This window comes from Triticum aestivum, chromosome 1B (assembly GCF_018294505.1).
Source record: "Triticum aestivum cultivar Chinese Spring chromosome 1B, IWGSC CS RefSeq v2.1, whole genome shotgun sequence".
Taxonomy (NCBI): Eukaryota; Viridiplantae; Streptophyta; class Magnoliopsida; order Poales; family Poaceae; genus Triticum; species Triticum aestivum.
In genome coordinates, this window is record NC_057795.1 from 286,231,201 (window position 1) to 286,256,344 (window position 25,144).

Sequence of the window (25,144 nt, forward strand, 5' to 3'; positions counted from 1 at the left end):
TCCATGATGTGGATGGAGTGCTCCACCCAGACCGAGTTGTTGGTGTACACCACCGAGAGCTCCGTGAACCTTCGGTGGGTGTCCACCATGACATGCATGGTGAACTGCTGCTCGTCATCGGCAGCCACTCAGAGCACCATTGGAGCCGCGCGGGATACCCTCTAAGAACTTGTCGCGGTGGGCGTGCTTCTTGCAATGGTGGGGCGCGATCGAAAGGTTGAACATACACAAGAGGCTTAAATGGCCGCTGTAACAAATGGAGGCCAGCCGGCCTGTAATCGTCACATCTTGTCACGACGTTCATAGTGGAGGATTCCAGTGCACGCTTGACAACACCGCACCGCACGTGTTTCGTTTGGCCATGCGTGGGCTCGAAGAGGCGCCAAATGTATCGTCGATGAGCCTGTTCCCGCGCTACCGTGCGGTTTACCGCGCAAGCTTCCTGCCCGGCTAGTTTGGCCACGCGTCGGCTAGAAGAGGGACAAATCGTGAGCGTTTATTGACAAAAAGCTTTGTAAAAATGAAGTGTGTGGAATGACTTCGGTCATAAGTTTACCCGTTGGTGATGAGGTCAAAGTTACACATAAGGGTGATGATGGACACTCGAGTGCGATAATTAATTCTGCGCTCTACAGGGCACATGGTGGAAGAAACCAACTGTGTGCAATAATGTCGAAGATCGCAGTTGAGTTAGCTATACAGATCATGTGCTGTGAGATCGACAAGGTAAACAGATTCGCGAATGGTTAATAAAATCTAAGACCATTGCATATTAAGGTCAAAATAGTGCTACCAATATACGAGTCTCATACGATGCCATTCAATGATTGTACCACAAAAGCTCGAAATATTACAAGGTTCAAATTCCAGAGTTATATGGCTCAAATTCGAAGATTACAAGGTTCAAACTGATATTAGAAATGAAATTCAGCTCATCAGCTGCAAACGCTCGCGTTGATCCGCTGGACATGGATATCAGAGAGGTTCAAACTAATATTACCACTTCTAAGTCTGGTTTCGAAACCTCACAATTTTTGCAAAGGGGGTCAGCCACTGAGAAGTCATGTATGGGGTTGACACGATGACTTACGATTACTCCGTCGTCTGAAGTTCCAAAATGAAATTCAGCATTTTTGGAGCCTATTCCATTCTGCTGCAGGCGCCGGCGCTGATCAACAACCCATTCATTTTTGCAAAATAAATGTAGGGCAAACCTCATTATCTTCAGCACCCTTGCTTTGACAACAAAGAACCTGGCTAATATAATCTCTGGTAAGGTCCCTCGATAGGAGTTCAAAGTAATTTCTGAGGGATGCAGATCTAGGCATTCGACGTGATTGTTATATTGTATCACATTATCCACCACTGGGCCTAATCTTATCTGCAAAAGAAGAAAATGTGTTAGTGCCTACATGCAGTTCTGAATTGTCTAAAAAAATGCAGTTTTGAACACTACTACAGGCCTATTTGGTTTGCAACATTTGTAAAATGCACTAACATGCCATCTTCGATCTGACATGATTAACATGGGCATTAACATGCCATCTTCGATCTTCACAAGAGGTTGGAGTGGATAAAAAGTACTCTAAAAAAACTAGTACAGATGAATCCAAAGAAGAAATGCATATGGATTGTAACCATAAGGATCAAGCAACCAATATGAAGGGGGAGGGGGGCATGTATGTACTGAAATCCTCCAAAAGAATCCTTCAGAAATCGTAGTACATTGTCATTGTAAACTTGGAAAAGGATGTCACAAATTGAACTCCCTTATGATTAACATTTAACAGGAAAGAAACATCACCTCGATATATAGCTTCTCCAGGCACGAAAAGCATCTCAGGGAACTGACAGCTTGCTCCAGGTTGGGGCCGATAGATTCTAGTGCCAAGACCTTCACTGTGCGCAGTTTGGAGTCAAACTTATCGGAACCATTTTCTGAATGACAGGCAAGCAAACATCTTCAAAATTAGAAATAATGTTAATTTGTAGGAGAGGTAGAAGGCGGTTGTTGTACCTGAACGGGTGTGGATCCAATAACAAGTTCGGAGTATTTGTCAAACGAGTAGCACAACGCTGTCAATTTCGGTGCAGAAATGACATTGATTCTTGTTGGGCCTACTAGATCAAGTACAAGTAATCTCTCAAGTGCAGATATGTCCTCAATGACCATATCGTGGTACACATCTTGTGATGTCTTCCTGCCGAACCAGCAACACACATGCACACTGTGTTATAGAACAGAAGAAGTACATTAATCTAGACTGTTATCTCCACGAATGGACGGCTCATAGATCCATGGTAGAAGTTTCGGTATCATTTCTAGAAGCTGAAGAAGCATGTGAGAAGTTTGGAAGTATCCAATATCTGCTCTAGAAGAATCTTTGGGTGACCCTGACTTCCAAGTTAAGTTTTTTTTTTTTTGAATCCGGGTTAAGCTTTTGGCATGAAGACCCCCTTACCTCAGAACAACCATCCTGACTTGTGACTTGCGAGCTAAGGTTTCCGTGAAAGATCCGCCGCACATCTCCACAGATCGACAACGCCGCAGCATGCAAAGCTCTGACGTGGCCTGTTTGACACGCTAGCCGCCACATAGCTGAGCCGGGGCTCTGCACCAGCCAATGACGGTTGCTCCGTGGAGGTCGCGCCCTTATCCGGCCGTCCATCGGCGATAAAGCCGGGACGCGGGCGCCTGCCTAAAACAGCAACGTACTAAACGCCGCCGGCACGGCCCCACCGGTTCAGCTGAGTAGATCACCACCTGTGCATCGTTCATCGCTCACTCACTTCCCCCGCGGCGCCGAGCGACCGGCGCGGAAATGGCGGAGGCGGAGGAGTGGGAGAGGCAGAAGAGGGGGAGGAGGAGGAGGCGGCGGCGGGGCAGGAGGGAGAGCGACGGCAGCGACCCCGTGGAGGTGCTCGGGGAGGAGGTGATGGGGCTGGTGATGGAGCTCCTGGACGCGCGCAGCGTCGCGCGATGCACGGCGGTCTCCCGCGCCTGGTTCGGGGTCGCCGCCGACAACCGCCTCTGGGCACCCAAGGTACATCCGATTCTCGCCCCGCCGGCCTCTCGCCTCGTCTCCTGGCTCTTTGCCCTCCCTCGGCATCTGCTGCAGCCTCAATGGCCTTCGTGATTCGTGGTTTGCGCGATGTGCCATGTGAGCTGCACCTGTTCGATGAATTTCAGGCATGGGGGGTTCGGACTTTGTGTGGTATAAGACGGGAGTCCGCGACATGTGGCGTAGTATGTGACAAACTTCATGTGGCATTATAGTTTGAGCAAATATTTTTTTAATACGACGTTCACATGCTGCAAAAATAAGTAGTATCATTTTTACAAAGGATAAACATGTTCCCTTTATCTCAGAAATAGTTGCTTGGAAGGAAAAAAAAAGTCAGAAACAATATACATTTTGGGAGAAAAAACAACAACATACATTTTGGGAGAAAAAACAGCATATCTTAATTTTACTTCTGGATTCTCAGTGTGCTGTTTTAGTTTTTTTTTCTCCCTATTTTTCAGTTCTGGAAAGTACCTATAAATCTCTTAGTTTTCAAACGAAGTTCAGCGTTCTTAGTGTTTTCTTTCTGCAGTATATATGGATAATGCAACTTATTCTTTCATGAGATGTTATTCATTTTAGTATTTGCTATATTGATCAAACACAAAAGCATTGCGTTTAGATATGTTGGCAGAAAAAAAAAAGTTGTGTACAAGTCTAAGAGGACCAACGGTGCTAGATGGTTTGGTTCCTTGTGGTGGAACCCGCACATGCGGCTTCGAGTCTCAAGTCCTAGACTTGGTAAAGATGGCTGCATTTTGTTGGATGTATTCCTGTATTTTCGGCATGCTTGCGTCTGCGTGTACTGTGTTTCTAAGAAAAAACAATCCAACCCCCCACCCCACGGACACAAGTATAGAACGCAAGAACGCAACACCCTAAGCAAACGGTAACCATGAAAGCAAGGTGGTTCATGGTCTCCATGGATTGATTGCAAAGTGGGAAGCACGGAGGCTGCTGCAGACCCCGCCTAGCAAGTTATTCAGTTGTCCAGCAGTGATCATGACATGCCAACCAACTGAAGAACTTCGCCCTTGATCTCGAGGTAACCACCCCCTCAAAGAAGATGCGGAAAATTTTGTATATCGGAATCCAATGTTTCTAAATTTTCTTGAATATTTTCATGGCCACCAATGAAAATAAGGTCAATCAGATCAACGCTAGGTAAGTGCCTCATGTTCACGTCACCATGAATTTAAATGAAAATAACTTGATCAGACCCCTCCATTAGCATATGTAATTAACCAGAGGCCCAACAAATTTGATAAACATGAGTTTATTTTATTTTCTTTTTAAAACAGAGGAAATTCCAAATTTAAACTGGGGAGACTTGATTGAACAGAGAGGTGTGAGGGAAAAACCTATGACAAAAAATACTCTTTTTATATAAGGCCATTCCAATGTTTCTTTTGCAGTGTGCTGAACTGATGGTCGGAAAGGCGCATATTCCTCGTCTGACAATGATCTGTACTGCATCAAAGTTGTCTACCTATTCAATGGCCATCATGGATGGCAAACGGGTGAGTTCCAGAAATATTTTCTCTTAGGTTAAAAGAATGCAATAGATCAACAGCAAAATATAATTAATTGTTCTCATGTGCCAGCAGTACTATTACCACAATCACTCCAAAAGATAATAATGCCTATCACAATCTACTGTTAAGGTTTTCTTATTTTAGTTTTCCCTCCACAATAATTCCAAATTTTTCCATATAATCTTCCTTCTTTTGCTCCATATAGTGTGAGTAAATTAATGTTGAACATTGGAACCTGGGGGCATTCTTTCTGGTTATCAGTTTTTTTTTTATCTTCTGACATAGAGGAAACATGAGTATGTTCAATTCATCATTGTCCTCGAGACATATTATATTATCGTGACTTATTTTCTTGCGCAGAATCGGATCACAAAAGAGGATCTCTGTGATCATGCATGGGAATATCGTTTCACTATTGTAAGTTTTCTCAATTTGTCATCCTTTTGCATGTTTTGAAGTATGAGTTTATACATGGCTACAAATCATAATGCTAGTGGCTGCTAAGCCTAGTGGCTGCTAAGCCTACCGCATAACTGACCTGCTAGTTTTGAGTTCAACTGGTTGTAGTCAACCATGCCGAGAGGAATGCTAGGATTATGAGAACTTTCTGCATCTCTCTAGTTTCTTCGGGTGTCTTAGCTTCCAACCGCACTGAGGAAGATCGAGGCATATATCTTATGGTGGTAATTAAAGTTAAGTATATGAAATGTGGCAAAAATATATCATGGTGGTAATTGGATGCTTGAGGATCTGCTGGATGCAGTTATATGCAGTTTAAAATTCATAATAACTCCCGACATATTGAGTGCACTTTTCAAATGAAATATATGGAGTATGGTTGCTTGACTAATGGGGGAAAGTCATGATATATTTTTCTTCTACTATCACAGGCAGCACCAGAGTACTGGAGGAATCTCGATCCGTCCTGGAAGCGCACTGGTCCACCCATGCGACGATACTTCCACCATGATGGTTACCACAGTGCAGACCCTCATGACGCTGTCCGGGGTGGCCATGAGTGTGAGTACACGATCATAACAAGCTTTGTCGGTGATGGAAGAATCAGAGATCATTATGTGAGGATCAACCGGTGGCCACCGATGAAAGTGTCGAGAAAGGAAGATTGGAGCTGGGAGCTATCCAACCACCTCTACCGCTACAACAGCATCCCTGATGCTGAAAAGGAAGGATGTACAGGTCCGCTCTTCCCGGTTTGGTGAGTTCACTTCTATGGTAGCAGATCAGTCCGTCTGCGGTGTGATCCTGCAATCTTCTGGTCGTCAAAATCAAGCCTTGATCTTCCATCTCGTTGAATGTTGCAGCAGGAGACTTTGTTTTGCAGCAATTAATGAGCTATGAACTTTTGTGGATGTACTTAGTTCTTTTAGAGAGAATGGATAACTTAGCTAAGCTCAGGTGTGTGAGCTACTCCCTCCGTAAACTAAAGTAGTGATCTAAACGCTCTTATATTAGTTTACGGAGGGAGTAATATGTATGATAGTACAGTAGTTGCAGCTAGCCTATGATGATACTATGTGTTCGTCTCGGTAGTTTGATCTTTTGTCACGTAGTATGTGATCTGTAAAATACCCTGAACTACTAGAAATGGTATGTGTGTGTAAACCTTCTTTGATGTTGTACCTTATGTAATGAATGCTATGTGTGCTATGGATATACATGCGGTTGGTAGCTCGCTACTGAAGGTCCGTCAAAGGGACTCTGTGGCTAACAGTAGCCTCCCCCGTCCCCGCCCCGCCTGCCACTCCGGCCGCGGCGGCCACCTCCTCGCCGCTGCGCCGGGCAGCGCCGCCCCTCCAGCCCTCATGGGGCGCTCCAGCCGCAGCCGCTCGCGCTCCCCATCCTGTTCGGTGGACAGCGCGGGTTGGGGACAGCCTGCGTCCGTGCCTTGCGCGGCCAGATTCGCCGGTCTGTCCGGGGCTTCGGTCCCCAGCTGCTCCAGGCCGCCGCGTCAACGGCTGACCCTGCTTCTCCGCCGCGTTTGCTGCTCCGGGGCGAGCGCTCCCGCCCGGCCGCAGGGCCTTCCACGCCTGGTTCTGCTGCGACTCCCCTTTTGGGGAACGGTCGTCTTAAACCCATCGTGGTAGTGCCCTTCTCCTACCTCGCAACATTCCTCTTCGGGCGATGACGACGGATGGACGGCGGTCAGATCCCGTAAAGACAGGCGCGCGGGGAGATCCCCGCCGGTCCGTAGCGGTCGCCACCCCCCGCGTCGCCCTGGCTGGTGGCCCGCCTTTAATGCTGACCCGAGACGCAGGGCCTTCTTAAACCGCTTCAAGGGCCTCTGCCTCCGGTGCCTCAGCCCTCATCACCGCCGCATCAACAATAGAGATCCCCTGCACTACATCGAGTGCAAACTACTGGGCTATTTCGCCAAGGATCCCCCACAACTGGCACGGCGGCGGCCCTGCCCTCGAGCGGCCGGGTCCCTGCTGCTGGGAGGGGGCCTGTTAGGGAGCGGTTGCACTTCCGCTCGCCTCCCGTCACCATGGCGCACGCGCACCACACCAACCCCTTCCGCCGGCCGAGGTCGAGCCACAGCGTCCTCATCGAGTCCCCGACCACGGAGCACCAGACCACCCTGCTGCGCCGCCACCTCGTAGTGCTCTCTGCAGCTACCAAGAACCACGTGGCCAGCCCGATGTCAATGGAGGGCGCCATCGACGCGCAGCTCCACGGCCATCTCCACCTGTTGCGGGTGACCAACCACGACCCAGAAGACTTCCTGGGTCACTTCCAGCTCCCCGCGCATCGCGACAAAGCGGTGCGCCTCAGCGCGCTTACCGTCGATGGCGTCCACTTCGTCATCAAGTCGTGACACAAGGACGACCACACCACGCTCCACGACTACATGTTGCACGTCCGGGTCGTCATTGAGAAGATGCCCATGTAGCTCTGGTCGCTACGGGGGGCCGAGAAGGTGCTCGGCAAAAACTGCATCATCGACCGGCTGGACAGCCGCACACACGAGCGGGGCCACACGAAGACATTCGCGTGTTGGACGTGGGTGTGGGACGTCGCCCACATCCCGATCAGGCACACGCTTTGGAGGGTGACTCGTGGTGCCAGGCGCATCGATGCCATGCTCGGCTTCTCGCCGCTGAGCCGCGAGGTGGCGTCGCCGCCGCGCGTCCGGCGACACGACATGCTGATCCACGTGGACCGAGTCAAGGACTGGTCGCTGCCCTCGCCGCGTTCCTCTCGCTCCGCGCAAAGAGGACTGCCTTCCTCCGACTGCGACTAGGGTCGGCTCGTGCCCGCTGTCTGGCCCGGCCCGTGGGTCATGCACGTCGAGGACGGGTAGGGCTAGCCTGGGAAATAACAGAGAGCTCATATTTTTGTGATGAACTTTGGAAAATAACAGAGAGCTCATATTTGATCCAAATGCCATGATTCAAATTTCCAGATACATATAAGTTCATAACTTAGGTTATGAACATTTGTCTTAATACTTTCTGTGCCACACAAAATAATGAGCCATTTCTTCATATTTGTCGACTTTGCAAATTCATAGGAAAATCATTTGAACTCCAAATCCAGTGAAACCAATTTCTAAATGTTTCTAAAATCATGCCTGATTTAATGGGTACTTTTACTCATTTTTATAAAAAGGCATCCTATGGACAACTCGTAGATCCATTAAGTCCATTGAATTCATCATATTGAAATGTTTAGAATTATCCACTGGTCCAATCCCAATGAAACCACTTTGGTTATTTTTCATATAAACAGAGATGTCCTAAAAAAGTCAAACTCATATTTTTAGAGCACTTTTATTTTTGTCCTTTTTGTGTTGCTTATTGTGTTTGTTTCCGACGTTAGTTGACGAAGTAGACGGAGTACTTGAAGATGGACCAGGAGAGATGAAGACTTTGCTGAGCCAGGCAAGCAGCCCTTTGACCATGTCTATGAAACCCCTTTTTATGCATGTCATATAGCACTTTATTATTGTTGCATCGGAATATTGATGAGATGGTAGCCACTTCGGTGGGTTGCCTTCGTTTCCTCCTTGTTGATACTTGCATTATGCATGACCCTACCTTCCGACAAGGGTTATGCCGGTGGGAGTAGATATGATGCTAAAGTAGATGCTACGCAAATGGGACGGGTATATGCATGGTGATGGAGACAAAAGTATTTCCAAAGACTTTTCGAAAACCCCGTCGGGTGCCACTAACGCCCGAGGGAGATGATGAGCTAGGTAACTGAGGGAGTCCTGGATTAAGGGGTCCTCGGGCGTCCGGGCTATGTGACGTGGGCCGGACTAATTGGCCATGAAGATACAAGATAGAATACTTCCTCCCGTGTCCGGATGGGACTCTCCTTTGCGTGGAAGGCAAGCTTGGCGTTCGGATATGAAGATTCCTTCCTCTGTAAACCTACCCTGTACAACACTAGGTCCCTCTGGTGTTTATATAAACCGGAGGGTTTAGTCCGTAGAGGCAATCAGAATCATACAGGCTAGACATCTAGGGTTAGCCATTATGATCTCGAGGTAGATCAACTCTAGTAAACCCCATATTCATCCAAGATAATCAAGCAGGAAGTAGGGTATTACCTCCATCAAGAGGGTCCGAACCTGGGTAAACATCGTGTCCCTGTCTCCTGTTACCTTCGATCCTCAGACGCACAGTTTGGGACCCCCTACCCGAGATCCGCCGGTTTTGACACCGACATTGGTGCTTTCATTGAGAGTTACGTTGTGTCGTCGTCAGAAGGTTTGATGGCTCCATCAGTCATCTACAACAATGCTGCCCTAGGGGAGGTCTTTCTCCCCGGCCAGATCTTTGTGTTCAGCGGCTTCGCATTGCGGGCCAACTTGCTTGGCCATCTAGAGCAAATCGACAGCTATGCCCCAGGTCACCAGATTAGTTTTGGAAATCTGGATTATGTCACCGATATCTGAGGAGATTTGATCTTCCAAGGGTTCGCGACCCCAACCTCCGCTCTGGCCTTAGATCCGAAGTGCATCACCAGGTCCGAAGACGGGATTTCCGAGCCCGCCAGACTCTCTGCGGCTATTGAGCCTAGTACGGGAGAGCCGAAAGAAGTAGTGTCACCGGCAATCATCATGAAGCCAGACTCCTCTCCGAACACTGGCTCCGAACCCTTGGAGTCAGCATCGTGTGAGCTCGACCAAGGAGTTTCCTTCCCGCCGTACTCCACGGACTCTCTTCTCCCTGGCCAAACCTCGCCTTTAAGCGAGGCTCTGGACTTAATGTGATCCCTCGTCATTACAGAGGGGCAACGTCCAAACCATGCCCAGCCCGGTCTAGGGGCTGAGAGTGGAGAATTTTACATCCCACCCACCACCCACTTCATAGCCACTGTCGAGGACTTAACCGACATGCTCGATTACGGCTCCGAAGACATCGACGGTATGGACGAGGATGCCGGAGAAGAGCAGGCCCAAAACCCGCCGTTTACCGAACGCTGGACGGCCACCTCTTTGTATGACGTGTACATGGTGGATACACCCAAAGAGGGTAACGACGATAACGAGAAAAATCCAGTTGAGGATACACCTCCTGAGACATAACCAAAGCGCCAACGTTAGCGGCGCCGCTCTAAATCACATCGTGCAAAAGATAGCAATACTGGCACCAGAGATAACAATACTCTGGACGACGCCGAAGACCAAGAAGACCCCGTCGAACCAACCTCCGAACAGGACGATCGGGAAGATGGGCAAATTGGCCCTGATGAACAGGTTGTAAACGAAGACTCGAGGATAGTAATTATCTTCCACTCTCCGAGGATGAGGTGAGCCTCGGCGATGAAGACTTTATCGTGCCTGAGGAACCCCTTGAACAGGAGCGCTTTAAGCGCCGGCTAATAGCCACAACAAGGAGCCTGAAAAAGAAGCAACAGCACCTTCAAGCTGACCAAGACCTGCTCAACGACAGGTGGACTAATGTCCTTCCAGCAGAGGAATACGACCTCGGGTGCCTAACCAAGAGTTACCCGAAGCGTAAGCTGCAACCTCAATTCAACGACGAAGCGCTGGAGCCCGTACCATCAGCGCGTAACGCGGCCGACCGACCACCACGTGGCCGGGGGAAAATGGCAACTCAAGCCGAACACCAGCCCGTACTACCTCGCCGTAAAAGTAGAGACACAACAGCTCAGGGATATACGTATGACCTACGACAAGACTTGGAAAATAGAGCAGGTCAAACCAGATTGATCTATGGATCGCGGGGGCGTGCCCCGACGCGCAAGGATGGCTATCTAGCCGGGCGCAACAAGCATAACCACGTTCGGGCTGAAAACCGCAGACAGACTCCATCCGAGCTGCATTGCAACTTGGCCCGATATAGAGGCGCCGCACACCCCCTCTGCTTCACTGACGAAGTAATGGAGCACGAATTCCCAGAAGGGTTTAAACCCGTGAATATCGAATCATATGATGGAACAACAGATCCCGTAGTATGGATTGAGGACTTTCTTCTCCATATTCATATGGCTCGCGGTCATGATCTTCATGCCATCAAATACCTCCCGCTAAATCTCAAAGGACCAGCTCGGCATTGGTTAAACAGTCTGCCAGAAAACTCCATTGGCAGCTGGGAGTGTCGTGGGATTAACACGTCAGATGTCCTAGTTAGAGGACTTAGTCGTGGAGCCATCGCAACGAGATTAGCAAAAAGGGGTTAAACCGGACAAAGGACACGGGGAGTTTATACTGGTTCGGCCCCTTGTGGTGAAGGTAAAAGCCTACGATCCAGTTGTGGTGGAATTGCTGGGTTTCGATGAGTAGGGAGCGAACCCGCTTTACCTATCTCTCGGGTTGTTGTTTATTGTCCCTGAACCGCCGCCGGGCCATCCCTTTATATACACAGGTTGACGCCCGGCGGTTTACAGAACACCGAGGCCGGCTCATACATGTGTCCGGCTCGGTTTCTACCTTTCCTAACTTACAACACAAGTTTACACATCTCATGCCGGTTTACATTTATGGGCTCTAAATCGCCTTTGGGCTCTGGGCCTCTAAGCTTCAATGATAGAACGCCATATTCCTTGTCTTTACGGGCTTAAATACAGATGAGCATAAACCGGCCCCTCGTGGGCGGTTTATACTCAGTAGTTATCCCCAGCATTAGGCCCCAGATTGATTTGAACCTGTTCATGTCAATCTTCAACACTTAGAAAAGTTCCTTGAACATCCTCCTATGATCCTTGTAACCGCCATGACGTCTCCTCCATATGAACTTGGTAAACCGCCATGACGTCATCTTGTAAGATTGCAGCGAATCGTCATGACGTCATCTCTATATAAAAACATGTAAATACTTATTTTATTAATTAATCCCCGAAGACCGAGGCGACAACTATATCAGATATCCAATTTTTGGCTCCTCGATTCTCGCGCCTGTCACTTATCCCCTTGCCTTTATAAATAAGACCGGGGGTCCTTTCCATTCTCCCCCTTGCCTCTTCATCTCTTCTTCTTCCTCGCGACCCCGAAGAGCCCGAGCTCCGCCGCCGCCGTCGACCTTCGCATCTGCACCAACAAGGCCGCTGCATCAACCTGTTCTTGACCAGATAAAATGCGATGCACCTCCGCTGCCCCGCAGCACCAATAAGTACTCCTCTTCCCAAATATCAGATCTGCATTAGGGTTCCACTGTTCTTCGGTGTTCTTCATTGTTCGTCCTTTTTCTCTCTTAGATATCATAACTTGATCTGAAACTGATAATAAAGGTGTGCAGTAGTAGTTCAGTGCCCCTAGTCACCCTCAGAAACCACTTTTAACTGCATGAGATCCCGTCCAAGCATATGCGCTCTTCTGCTGTCGTGACCTTTAGGTTTAAAATTTCTCCCCTTCTGTAGAACTGCGGTAGATCCGAAATTATCACACCAACTTGTAAAACTTGTTTGTGCAACACTTAAGAAAATTTCAGATCTGTCCCTTCCGCACAATTGTAGGCGGTTTAACTGTTAGAAATTGATAATCCACCAGGTACCATTAGCCCTCTCTTAAACCGCCATTTTTACCTAAGCATCAGTATCCGGTTGAATGTGTATATTTTCCTTATTTGATCCCTTCCCCTGCCCTGGCACCGGTTTATGCATATCAATCTTGAACCGTAATCTGGCGTCTGGACTTCTTTTACAGCTTTTCACCAAAAATGACCAAACAGTTCTTCTCCTGCAATTGGGCTCCCTCCCGGGTTACGGAAGAGCAACTTACCAGTTATGTTGTGACTGGCGCTTTATCAAAACAAGAAACCATCCATTGGAGAGCCCCGGGTACTGAAAATCCTCCTGGACCTCAAGATGCAGAAGTAGTTGTCTTTATACATCATTTGGACCGAGGGTTTAGCCCTCCCGGATCAAAAAAATTCCGGGATGTACTTGCCAGCTTCCAACTCCACCCTCAAGATATTGGACCAAACTCTGTGTCCAATATTTGCAATTTCAAGTGTTTTGTGAAGTTTACCTGCAAGAAGAACCGACCATCGATTTTTTCAGAGAATTCTTCCACTTGAACCGCCGCACTGAATTTACGGACGGCCCCAACACTGAACTTGGCGGGGTGTCAATTCAGAAAAGGAAAGAAGTCAATTTTCCTCACACCAAACACCACAGCCATCCTAAGGACTGGAATCAAACATGGTTTTACTGCCGAAATACCGCTCCTGAAGATGAAAATCCTCTGTCGGGTTATCGTGCTCACCGGCTCAGTAACGAACATCCATTGCCTCAACGGCTTACTGCCAAGGAACGATCGAAATATGCACCACAGATTTCCAAGATCCGGGATTTTATGGCAAATGGTTTAACTGGTATTGACCTTGTCCGTTGCTGGGTTTCGTGGAGTATCTTGCCCTTAAGCCAATGTCCCGGTTTAATGTGCGAGTACACAGGAGAATTAAAAGATCCTCAATGCCATATTGATATCCAGCTAAGTGATGAAGAAATTACTAAAGCTGTCAAAAAGATGTTGGATGAACCGATATCTGAGTGCAGCAAGACTAGGTTGCGTCCCTATTATGCCTCCCATAAACCGCCAGCGGTAAGAATTGTATTTTTCTGCTTTTAATTCGCCCCCCCCCCTTGTTGAAACTTTTCTGATGACCTTCTGTTTATCTTTGCAGAGCAATGACCCGTTCTGGAAGAGGAAATCTCAAGACAAACCGGCTAAACCACAAGACAAACCGGTGAGAGCGCCTCGTGCTAAGAGCAAGGCCTCAAAGAAACCAGCGAAGAAGAGAACCGCCGAGTCCCCTGATCCGGCCAAAGATGTTGATGACTCGGAATCAGAGGTAGAACTTGATTCCCTTGGCTCATTTTTCATGCACCTTATTGACAATGATCATTATCAGGATGATGCGGAAGCCAGCCGTGCTGATCATGTAGAGGTAATTCCCCTTTCTTCCGATTCAGATCATGTGCCAGTACAAAAACTCCGTCGCGCAATCCGGAAAGTAAAATGTTCAAATCCTCTCGCTTATTTGGATCCACACTTTTCTTTGAAGACACAGCACCCTGAAGCTCGTCGCACAACCCGGCACAGTGGCCACCAAGTTACCTCCTCCGGTTTAGCGGACACCCCGGTTCGAAAACGCCGTCCAGAGGTCTCTTGTACTTCTAATAAATCTTATCCCAAGGCGGGTTACTTCCGATACCCTCACTTCCAATTCCTCCTCTGGCGATTCATCGACTACCCAAATGCCTCCTCCCAAGACCGTCCCAGGGTAAGCATAGTAATTTTAGTTTTGCTTTCTTGCACCGGTTTATTATAGTAAGCTCTGTTTGTTACTTGCAGTGCTAAAGCCCGACTCAGTAAAAAGGCCAAACTGACTGCTCCCACTGATGATAACCCGGCTATTGAACCGGAGAGGACCTCAGAAGCTGCCGATCGAGATGCTGATATTGCTCTGGATGATCCTATGCCACAAGGTCAGGACACTTATGTTGATCCACCAGAAGTTAATCCGACTAGTCCTCATGCTGATCCGCCAAGCCCAGCTGCCGATCCACCAAGTCCAGCCGCCGATCCGCCAAGCCCAGCAAGAGCCTCTGCTAAACTGTCCAACGCAGATAAGATTGTTGATGGCACGACCGATGATGTGGTAATTACCGGTTTTGGCCACACTGCTCCTGGCAACCCTGTCGCTTTGTCAAAGCACAGTGCCAAAGAGGACTTTCCTGGTGTGGAGAAAGTCAAGTGGAAGACCGATTTGTCAAGTTATGCTCATCTCAATGCTCAAGACATCCATTCTGGGTATTTGAACCGGTTGTATACAAGTCGTGACTATGAAGCCGGTTTGGTAAACCTAATGAAAGAGCGATATGAGGTAAACACTTGTTCCTTTGAATAACTTCTTCATTTCCTTATATCCTGCTTCAATGATCATCTCTAGTAGCCCCCAAGGGCCGGTTCAGCAATATGAATGTGAACCGGGACTTACAGTAGGAAAATATTTGAATGTTGCATGTGTAGCCCTTGTAGACCGGTTTATACCTTTAGGGTGAACCGGTATATCTTTTGTAACTTAGCTTCCAAAATTCATTCTGGTTATCAGTATGATCCGGTTTATTGTTAAAACCTTGATGACCTTGAATTTGAACCGATATGCATTAGCCCCCAAGTGCCAAGTATATAACTTGTGTATGCTTGGACTTAAAATATAAATTGATGAAAACAATCTGCATTAGCCCCCAAGTGCCAAGTGTATAACTTGGTATGTGCTTGGGATTTTGAGAAAGTAGTAACAACCTTATTATCCGTCTTTTGCAGACTGACTTGAGCAACAAGGATTCCCAAATCGCCGATCTTCAAGAAAATATCAAGTCCCAGCAGGCAGAAACTTCCAAAGCCAAAGATGAGTTGAAGGGCGCTTTAACCGCCATGGAGCAGTTGAAGGATGGCTTCAAAAGCGAGCGGGCAGATTGGGAGACTGAGAAGGCCACTCTGTTAAAATGGGTTGAGGATGCTGAAGCGGCCCTTAAACCGGTGGCAGAAGAGCTAACTGGTTTAAGGCGGCAGATCAATGCTATGACTTCTGCTATCTTTGGTAAATAGCTCTGTAATGAACCGCACTTCATCAGCTTTGAAACTGCCGGTTTAATAACAACATTGTAATCACTGCAGGCAGCCACGTCGCCCATCTTGGCTCAGATATGCGCAAAAAGCTGAAGGCTGCTTATACCTTAATTGAGCAGCTATATACCAGCGCTCAACGAGTTATCTGCACTGCTTCATACAACAAACCGGCGCCAACCTTAATCAAAGATACCTTAGCCAAGCTCTTCATGACGCCGGCCCAGTTAGAAGAAATAAAGAGATCTACTGCAAGGGCTAGCGCTTTATCTGCACTAACTCGGGCTAAGGCTTGGATAGCTGACCTTGATCCGGTGGATATCGGAAATGGTTATCCAAGCCAAAAAGAAGATGGGTCGGAGTTTGATGAGGATGCCCTTAGAGCTCTGACAAAGGAAATGCGCCCACTTGCTAGCAAAGTGGCTGAAGATACTGATCTGTCTTACCACTGGTCCGTCTACGATTCAGACAACAGACGGGTTGCTACGTCGGTTTATGAAGCCCAAAATTTTATCCCGCCAACTCGTAAGCACACTTATGCTCCCGACCTTGAACCGTCAGATCTTATAAGTGATGAAGTTGTCTTCCGAGCTTTGTGTGGAATTGACTGGGCAACCATTGACTTCCAGCCAGTGGATGGGGAGGCGGAGGCTGAACCGGCGCAAGGTGATCCACAAACTTCTCATCAAGCTGAAGAGGAATCTTAATCCGGAAGCCGGTTTACCATTTGTGCACCGTACTCTGTAGAAAAACAATTATCTTGTTGGGCGGTTAAAGCGCCTTGTAATAGGCTAGCTTAATACACTTGATCTGCTACGTCGTCGTGCATAGCTTGAAACACTTGATCTGCTATGCCGTCGCGCATAATCACTTTCCTGAGACTGCCACTTTGTCATAAGATGCAATGTCTGCTTATGAATTTTACTAGTGTTATGCAATCCTATTTTCTGCATGTCAAACTGAAAACTTATCCTGGCGGTTTACTGTCGGACGGGTTATGATGCCCAATATGAAGCCAGAGTTTATAACCAAGGTTGTAAATGAAATATGAAAATACCTCATACCTATGATTTAAATCACATCATTGGTGTACCAATCATTTTTGTAGTAAGGGTGATAACCCAAATCCTGAGTATTGATAACTCTCACCATGCTGTGCTGGTATATATTAAACCACGCCGGGTTATGATAAACACCGGATGATCATCCTGGCGACTTATAGTCAATGCCAGACCGGGCTAATAAACACCGGTTTATAATTGATTTTGTGCTAACAACTGATAGTTGAAAGCTGCACCGGGTTAACAAACACCGAGCTGATGAAATGGCTTATAGTCAAGCCGGGTCAATGGACGCCGGTTTACCTTAAAACCTTATTGTCGGTGTCAAAACCGGCGGATCTCGGGTAGGGGGTCCCAAACTATGCGTCTAGGCGGATGGTAACAGGAGACAAGGGACACAATGTTTTTACCCAGGTTCGGGCCCTCTCGGTGGAGGTAAAACCCTACTCCTGCTTGATTAATATTGATGATATGGGTAGTACAAGAGTAGATCTACCACGAGATCAAGGAGGCTAAACCCTAGAAGCTAGCCTATGGTATGGTTGTTGTTCGTCCTACGGACTAAAACCCTCCAGTTTATATAGACACCGGAGAGGGCTAGGGTTACACAGAGTCGGTTACAATGGTAGGAAATCTACATATCCGTATCGCCAAGCTTGCCTTCCACGCCAAGGAAAGTCCCATCCGGACACGGGACGAAGTCTTCAATCTTGTATCTTCATAGTCTTGGAGTCCGGCCGACGGTGATAGTTCGGCTGTCCGGACACCCCCTAGTCCAGGACTCCCTCAGTAGCCCCCGAACCAGGCTTCAATGACGACGAGTCCGGCGCGCATATTGTCTTCGACATTGCAAGGCGGGTTCTTCTCCAAATTCCATGTACTTGCCGAATGGTGTCCGGCTTCTTATAAATGCTGCGCTTCTTGGCTTCCACGTCCAATAATGGCCATTTTCCACATGTCGTACGAATGCGAAAAGCCAGGGTATTTTTACACTTTACCCCCTAGCTGCGCGAATGAGCTGCCTATAAAGGGAGACGAGGATCTAGATCCGAATCACACCATCCTCCTTCCGCGAGTATTCATCGGAGCGCCTCTGACAAAAATCCATTCCATCATGGACAGCCGACGCGGCTCCTCCTCTCGCGCTCCCAGCCCTCGGCCAGGAGATTGGGGGAGATGCTCAGTCCCACATAGTGAGCTAGTGACGCTCCAAGCCGAGGGATTTCTTCCCCCAACCTTTATGGTTCCGGTTCGAGCCGGACTCGCCACCTACATGGGCGGAAAGCAGGCGGAGAGCGTCCCCAATCCCTCCAAAGGAGAGCGGGTATGCTTCGTCCCTTATCTAATAAGAGGACTCGGATTTCCCATACATCCGTTTCTCCGGGGGCTCCTGGAGTTCTATGGGATCCAGCTTCACCATCTTACGCCTGCCTCCATCCTGCACATCGCGGGCTTCGTGGCCCTTTGTGAGCTGTTCTTGGGCGTCGAGGCCCATTTTGCGCTGTGGAAGAGATTATCTGCCTCGTACCCCGTTCTCATGAGGGGTCGATATATCAAGTGGGCGGAGCCGAACTATGGCGCATCGCCGGGACCGCATATCTATCCGGAACCCCGAAGAAGGCGTCCGTAGACTGGCCTTCGGAATGGTTTTATATGGAAGACGCCCTGCTACCGGATCTAGTTTGGATCGGCCTACCGGAGTTCAACAACGCTCCTCCGAAGAAACGCCTAAGTTGGCGCCCGTGGAGCCCTCAACGGGAGAATGATAGGGACGTCCAATACCTGATGGGCCGAATAAGGTTATTGGCTCATTCCGGATTGACCATGATTGGGGTCATGGCCACATGCATTATGCGAGGGGTGCAGCCGCTCCAGTATAGGGGCCATCCCATGTGGGATTTCAATGGGGAGGATGATGCCACCTGTCATGGCCGCAAGGGGCCGGGATCGGTTGCCGATCTGGTGAAGATCCTGTCCGGCCTGTACAAATGGGAGAAGGAGGACTTCCTCCATGCTCGTCCATTGAACGGATTTTCCATGAACAACCCTCGAAGCTGGGTAAGAGGACGTTTGTCTATCCGATCCATATTCCCAAAGTTAAGTGTCTCACTTTGTGATTTCGACGCAGGAACTGCGCCGGGCCGTAGAGGATATACACAGCCTGGCTCCACAACCCGAGGATCCGGAACGGTCCCTCGATCCGGCCTCCGAAGAGGATCCGGACATAAAGGTGGAGCTGATCGATGGGGTGTTCCACCAACTTAGCATCGACAATGCTTTCATCGCTATTACGACTGACTACCCCGGAATATCTCCGGTTTCCCAGGTAACTTTGACCGGAGTCCTGATACCATTACCCATCCATGCTTATCTCTGATCACTGTATACCAATGGTGTTCCGCAGGAGGTGCCATTGAGGCGGGAAGCCAAGCCTGCGGCGGCCGTCCAGCAAGGGGCAGCTCGGCCCAGCAGGCGGAAAAGAAAGTGCGGTGCGAATCGAGACGTCGCCGCAACGGTATGGCGCGCCACCGTGTTTAAAGGAAAGATTCCTGGGAGGCATATTAACGCTCGTGATTTTTCCAGGAGAAAGAGCGCTCGCCAGACTGTGTCCGGAGAGGTTGCCGATCGAGCCCCCGCCAGCTAGGCTCCAACGCCAGGTCCGGAGGGGGAGGCGAACACAAGGCGTCCGCCGGATGCTCCTTCAATGGAGGATGCCGACAGGCTGTCCGCCACCAGATCTGAGGTGGAGAGTGCCATGAATCTCAGGCGCCGCCGGACAGTTCTTCGTGACGCGTGTTTCTCCCCGGAGGCATTGAATGCCTTCAATGCGGGAGATGCGCACCTCCGTGCCGCTCAAGATGGTCTAGCCAGAGCAACGGAGCAGTATGTGAAAGACATACGGGTGAGTGAATTTTGACAGTTATATATGCCAGTAGCCCCCGAGACATAAAATAGTTAGAATAACTGATTTAAGGATCATTTGTTATGCAGGATCTTTCAAGAAAGAATACCCAACTTTCCCAGGAGCTTCAAGAGTGCAAGGCCCAACTTGAGGCCGCACTAGCCGCCACAGGGGGAGCCACAGAGACCCCCTCCGGTAATATATACTTTGAAATATAAGTAGTTTGTGAAGTGCGGCGTGTGTAAGTCTGACAATAATATTGCAGATGGCGCCGGACTAGATCCGGACAAGCAACAGCTACTACGCCAGCTAAAGGCCGGCGAGAAGGTGCTTACAAGGGTGCGGCAGGAGAAAAATAAGCTCCAAGATGCCAACACCCAGCTGGGCGAGGAACTAAAAGATGTTCGGGCCCAGCTGTCTGACTCCGTGAAGGAGAATCGGCGGCTTCGTCGCGGCATTTATAGTAAGTGCTTGAGCGAACTTTTGAAAATAAGAGTTCGGCGAGAAAGTCGATTGACAGAAATATGTCTGTAGGCATGCTCACAGGTCGTCCTGCGGAGGAAATGCCCGGCTCAACGGGTGACCTACTTCCCGAGCTGCTGCAACTGCACGAACGAGTTCGGCAGGTGATGAGCGGAGTCGCCCAGGCCTTGTGGCCATCCATGTCCCTACCCGAAGGTCTTGGAGAGCTTGCGGAGAAGCTTCAGGGAGCACGGCGGCGCTTCCGGTTATGGAAGATATCGGCCTGTCGTCAAGGCGCCAGGGAGGCCTGGGCCATGGTGAAGACATGGTATGCGAAGGCTGACCCAAACCACATGGCCGAGGTCGGGCCCGTGGGGCCTGATGGGAAGGAGATCCTTGTGAGCTTAGTGTACGACCAAGTAGAGTTGGCCGCAAAGTATTCACAGCGGGACTGTAAACTAGACAGTTTATTAGATGGTATCGAAGAGGAATACCATTAGTCAGCTTGACTATGTAATTTAAAATGACATGTAAAATGCCTTCTAGCCGGATTGTAGATCGTTTGTTGTTGCGGACCTTTTCGCTTCAACCTCGGGACCCGACAGTCCGGAGTGTGTCCGAATACCCTCACGGTTATGTAAAAACCGGGGCGTGCATGGAGACCAGGCGTAGGGGTCATTAGTGCTTTATCAGACAAGTGCCCAACTAGTTATGTTATATTACATGGTTAGTAAGAAACATCTTCCAGGGAGAATAGTTCCGTTAGGGGTTCCTTTCCCTGGGAGGCATGCCCTAAAGTGCATGTCTGGACTACTAAAAAAGCAGGAAAGCATCTGGGGGCAAATAAATAGATAGGTAAGAAATCATCTTTCAATTCACCGACCGAATATTCCCTTAAGAATGCTAGCTTTCGGCTTCACCCAGTCTGAGGTACACATCCGGCTGACCCGGCAGTAACAATCGCAGAGCTGCTCCCTTTACCTCCTAGCCGAACAATCGGGAACGTAGGGGTAAGCACAGGAGCCAGGCAACCCAGCTTGGCCAAAACTTAAGTCATATCGATGCATATAATGGTGGATAAAAGGTACATGCGGAAGTGTGACACATGTGTTGGGCACAAAGCCCGCATAAATAAGCTTCTGTTAGAGAAGCCCCCAGGTATAATGAGTGCAAGTAGCACGTCAAGTGTGTGCGAACAATGCGCAGGCGAGCCTCCAAAGGCTTGTGAGAAAAAAGGAAAAGAGAAAGAAGAAAAAACAAAAGGGGGGGGGGGGAATGAAAGACAGTTAAAGTATAAAGTATGGACGGGGGAAGGAGACAAACTCAGAGTCTGGTGCTAGGCGTAGAATCTCCGGAGACGGGCTGTGTTCCATGGGTTTGGCTCGAGTCGGTTATCCGATGTGTTTCGCAGGCGGTACGCTCCGCCGGCCAGGACTTGGTCGATGATGAAGGGACCTTCCCATTTGGGCTTGAGTTTTTCCTTTTTCTTGTCCGGCAGGCGTAGAACTAGTTCGCCAACATTGTAAGTTTTGGCCCGCACCTCTCTGCTTTGATATCTTCGGGCCTGCTGTTGATAGAATGCGGAACGAGCTTTTGCCACGTCGCGCTCCTCCTAAGGCGTCCAAACTGTCCTGCCGATCCAGCTCGGCTTCTCGTTCTTCGTACATGCACCCGCGAGGTGAGTCATGAATTATGTCGCAGGGCAAAACTGCCTCCACGCCGTATACCATAAAAAAATGGTGTGAATCCGGTCGTGCGATTTGGCGTGGTCCGCAGCCCCCAGAGTATGGAGTCGAGCTCCTCTACCCAGTGCGTGTTAGATTCCTTAAGGGACCGCACTAGTCTGGGTTTGATGCCGCTCATGATTAGACCATTTGCGCGCTCCACTTGACCATTGGTTTGAGGGTGATAGACCGAAGCGTAGTCGAGCTTGATGTCCATGTTTTTGCACCAGAGTTTAACCTCGTCGGCCGTGAAGTTTGTGCCGTTATTAGTGATGATGATGTGGGGGATGCCGTAACGGTGTACTATCCCCGATATGAAGTCTATCACGGGTCCGGATTCGTCCGTCTTAACTGACTTGGCCTCTATCCATTTGGTGAATTTATCCACCATGACCAACAGGTATTTTTGCTTGTGGGTTCCCCCTTTAAGGGGTCCAACCATGTCAAGCCCCCAGACCGCGAACGGCCAGGTGATGGGTATAGTTTTGAGGGCGGTGGGTGGCATGTGGCTTTGATTAGCAAAGAGCTGGCAACCGACGCATCGTTGGACTAAGTCCTGCGCATCTGCCCGGGCCATCGGCCAATAAAATCATGTGCGGAAGGCCTTGCCTACAAGGGCCCGGGCTGCGGCGTGGTGCCCATCGAGTCCGGCATGAATTTCGGCCAGAAGTTTTCGCCCCTCCTCTTTGGAGATACACCTTTGAAGGACTCCGGTTGTGCTTTTCTTATAAAGCTCTCCCTCATGGACCTTATAGGCTTTAGATCGCCGTACTATGCAGCGGGCCTCGTTTTGGTCCTCAGGAAGTTCCTGCCTAGTTAAGTAGGCTAGGAATGGCTCGGTCCACGGGGCAATGACTACCATTACATCTTGGGATGAAGGTGTTATTTCGTTGGCAGAACCACCGATTGTGTCAGAATGTTTGGTGTCGGGCGGTGCGGTTGGCTCCGGATTGTTGTTTCCGGACTCCCCTTCCCATAGTACGGATGGCTTAAAAAGCCGCTCCAGGAAGATGTTGGGAGGGACGGCATCGCGCTTTGCGCCGATGCGTGCCAATACATCCGCCGCCTGGTTATTATCCCGGGCTATATGATGAAATTCGAGCCCTTCGAACCGAGCTGACATTTTTAAGACGGCGTTTCGGTAAGCTGCCATTTTCGGATCCTTGGCGTCAAAGTCTCCATTTATTTGGGATATTGCGAGGTTTGAATCCCCACGGACCTCTAGGCGCTGGATGCCCATGGAGACTGCCATCCGGAGACCATGTAGAAGGGCCTTGTATTCGGCTGTGTTGTTGGAGTCCGTGTACATAATCTGTAGTACGTATTGGACTGTGTCTCCGGTTGGGGACGTCAGGACGACGCCAGCCCCCAGGCCAGCCAACATTTTGGAGCCGTCAAAGTGCATGATCCAATTGGAATATGCGCCGTACTCTTTAGGGAGTTCGGCTTTAGTCCATTCAGCGATGAAGTCAGCCAAAACTTGCGACTTGATAGCTCGCCGTGGCTTATAGGTTATGTCGAATGGGAGGAGCTCGATGGCCCATTTTGCAATCCGGCCAGTCGTGTCGCGGTTGTTTATGATGTCATTAAGGGGCACTTCGGAGGCTACCGTTATCGAGCACTCTTGAAAGTAGTGTCGCAGCTTCCGGGATGGCATGAACACCGTGTATGCTATCTTTTGATTATGTGGGTACCGGGACTTGCATGGAGTTAAGACAGTGGACATGTAGTAGACTGGCTTTTGAAGAGGGAACTTGTGTTCCTCCGTTTCTCGTTCGACGACGAGCACCGCGCTTACAACTTGATGTGTTGCTGCGATATATAATAACATCGGTTCGCCCACATTGGGCGTGGCCAGGACCGGATTTGTTGCCAATATGGCTTTGATTTCTTCGAGTTCGGCTGTGGCGGCATCCATCCACTCGAAGTGTTCAGAGCGCCGGAGGAGGCGATAAAGGGGTAATGCCTTTTCTCCTAAGCGGGAGGTAAAGCGGCTTAAAGCCGCCACGCATCCAGTCAATTTTTGTATTTGTTTTAGGTTTTTTGGGATATCCAATTGTGACAGAGCTCGTATCTTGGCTGGGTTTGCTTCTATTCCTCTGCCGGATACAATGAAGGCCAAGAGCTTTCCAGCTGGTACGCCGAAAACGCATTTTTCCGGGTTGAGCTTAATGCCGTATGTTCGGAGATTGTCGAACGTGAGTCTCAAGTCGTCTACTAGAGTTTCGACATGCTTGGATTTGACGACCACATCATCTATGTATGCCTGCACTGTCTTGCCGATTTGGTTTGCCAGACATGTCTGAATCATGCGCTGATATGTTGCGCCGGTGTTTTTGAGCCCGAAGGGCATTGTGTTGAAGCAGAATGGTCCGTATGGAGTGATGAATGCCGTTGCGGCTTGGTCTGGCTCCGCCATCTTGATTTGGTGGTAGCCGGAGTATGCGTCGAGGAAGCACAATGAATCGTGCCCTGTGGTAGCGTCTATGATTTGATCGATGCATGGGAGGGGGAATGGATCCTTTGGGCAAGCCTTGTTAAGGTCTTTGAAGTCGACACATAGGCGCCAGGATTTATCCTTCTTTGGTACCATCACCAGGTTTGCTAGCCAGTCCGGATGTTTTATATCTCTGATGAAACCGGCTTCCAATAGTTTGGCTAGCTCCTCTCCCATTGCCTGTCTCTTGGGTTCAGAAAATCACCGAAGAGTCTGCTTGACTGGCTTGAATCCTTTTAGGATATTTAGGCTGTGCTCGGCCAGCCGTCGTGGGATTCCTGGCATGTCTGAAGGGTGCCAGGCAAAAATGTCCCTATTTTCCCGTAGGAATTCTCGTAATGCAGCGTCTACATCAGGGTTTAATTGTGCCCCAATGGAGGCCGTCTTTGTAGGGTCCGTTGGATGGACTTGGAATTTGACTATTTCGTCCGTTGGCTTAAAAGAGGTGGACTTGGATCTTTTGTCAAGTATCACGTCGTCCCTGTTCACCGTGGAGCGCAGTGCTGTGAGTTCCTCGGCCACTAGGGCTTCAGATAGCGCCTCTAGGGCTAGTGCGGCTGTCTTATTTTCGGCGCGGAGTGCTACGTCCGGATCACTCGCAAAGGTGATGATTCCGTTGGGCCCGGGCATTTTGAGCTTCATCTACCCATAATGGGGTATAGCTTGAAAAATTGTGAATGCCTCTCGTCCTAATAAAGCATGATATCCGCTGCTGAACGGGGCCACATGGAACGTGACCTCCTCGGACCTGTAGTTGTCCGGCGAGCCGAACACCACATCCAGTGTGATTTTTCCTGTGCAGCATGCTTCCCGACTGGGGATTATTCCTC

The 25,144-nt window shown here is 49.2% G+C and overlaps 1 protein-coding gene across 1 annotated transcript; it reads left to right on the plus strand.

The window, feature by feature from the left end:
• The first annotated feature begins 2,623 nt into the window (after nt 1-2,623).
• Nucleotides 2,624-6,233, plus strand: LOC123119714 (uncharacterized). Its single transcript, XM_044539616.1, has 4 exons — nt 2,624-3,044; nt 4,481-4,585; nt 4,961-5,017; nt 5,491-6,233. Exons 1-4 carry the CDS (start codon nt 2,823-2,825, stop codon nt 5,818-5,820), a joined length of 714 nt encoding a protein of 237 aa, XP_044395551.1. The 5' UTR covers nt 2,624-2,822; the 3' UTR covers nt 5,821-6,233.
• The last annotated feature ends 18,911 nt before the right edge of the window (nt 6,234-25,144 follow it).

What these genes read in the sequence shown, in the direction of transcription:
- LOC123119714 (XM_044539616.1), top strand. Translation starts at nt 2,823, where the DNA reads ATGGCGGAGGCGGAGGAGTGGGAGAGGCAGAAGAGGGGGAGGAGGAGG. An exon ending in ACCGCCTCTGGGCACCCAAG is followed by an intron (nt 3,045 to 4,480) that starts GTACATCCGATT and finishes TTTCTTTTGCAG; the next exon opens with TGTGCTGAACTGATGGTCGG. An exon ending in CCATCATGGATGGCAAACGG is followed by an intron (nt 4,586 to 4,960) that starts GTGAGTTCCAGA and finishes TTTCTTGCGCAG; the next exon opens with AATCGGATCACAAAAGAGGA.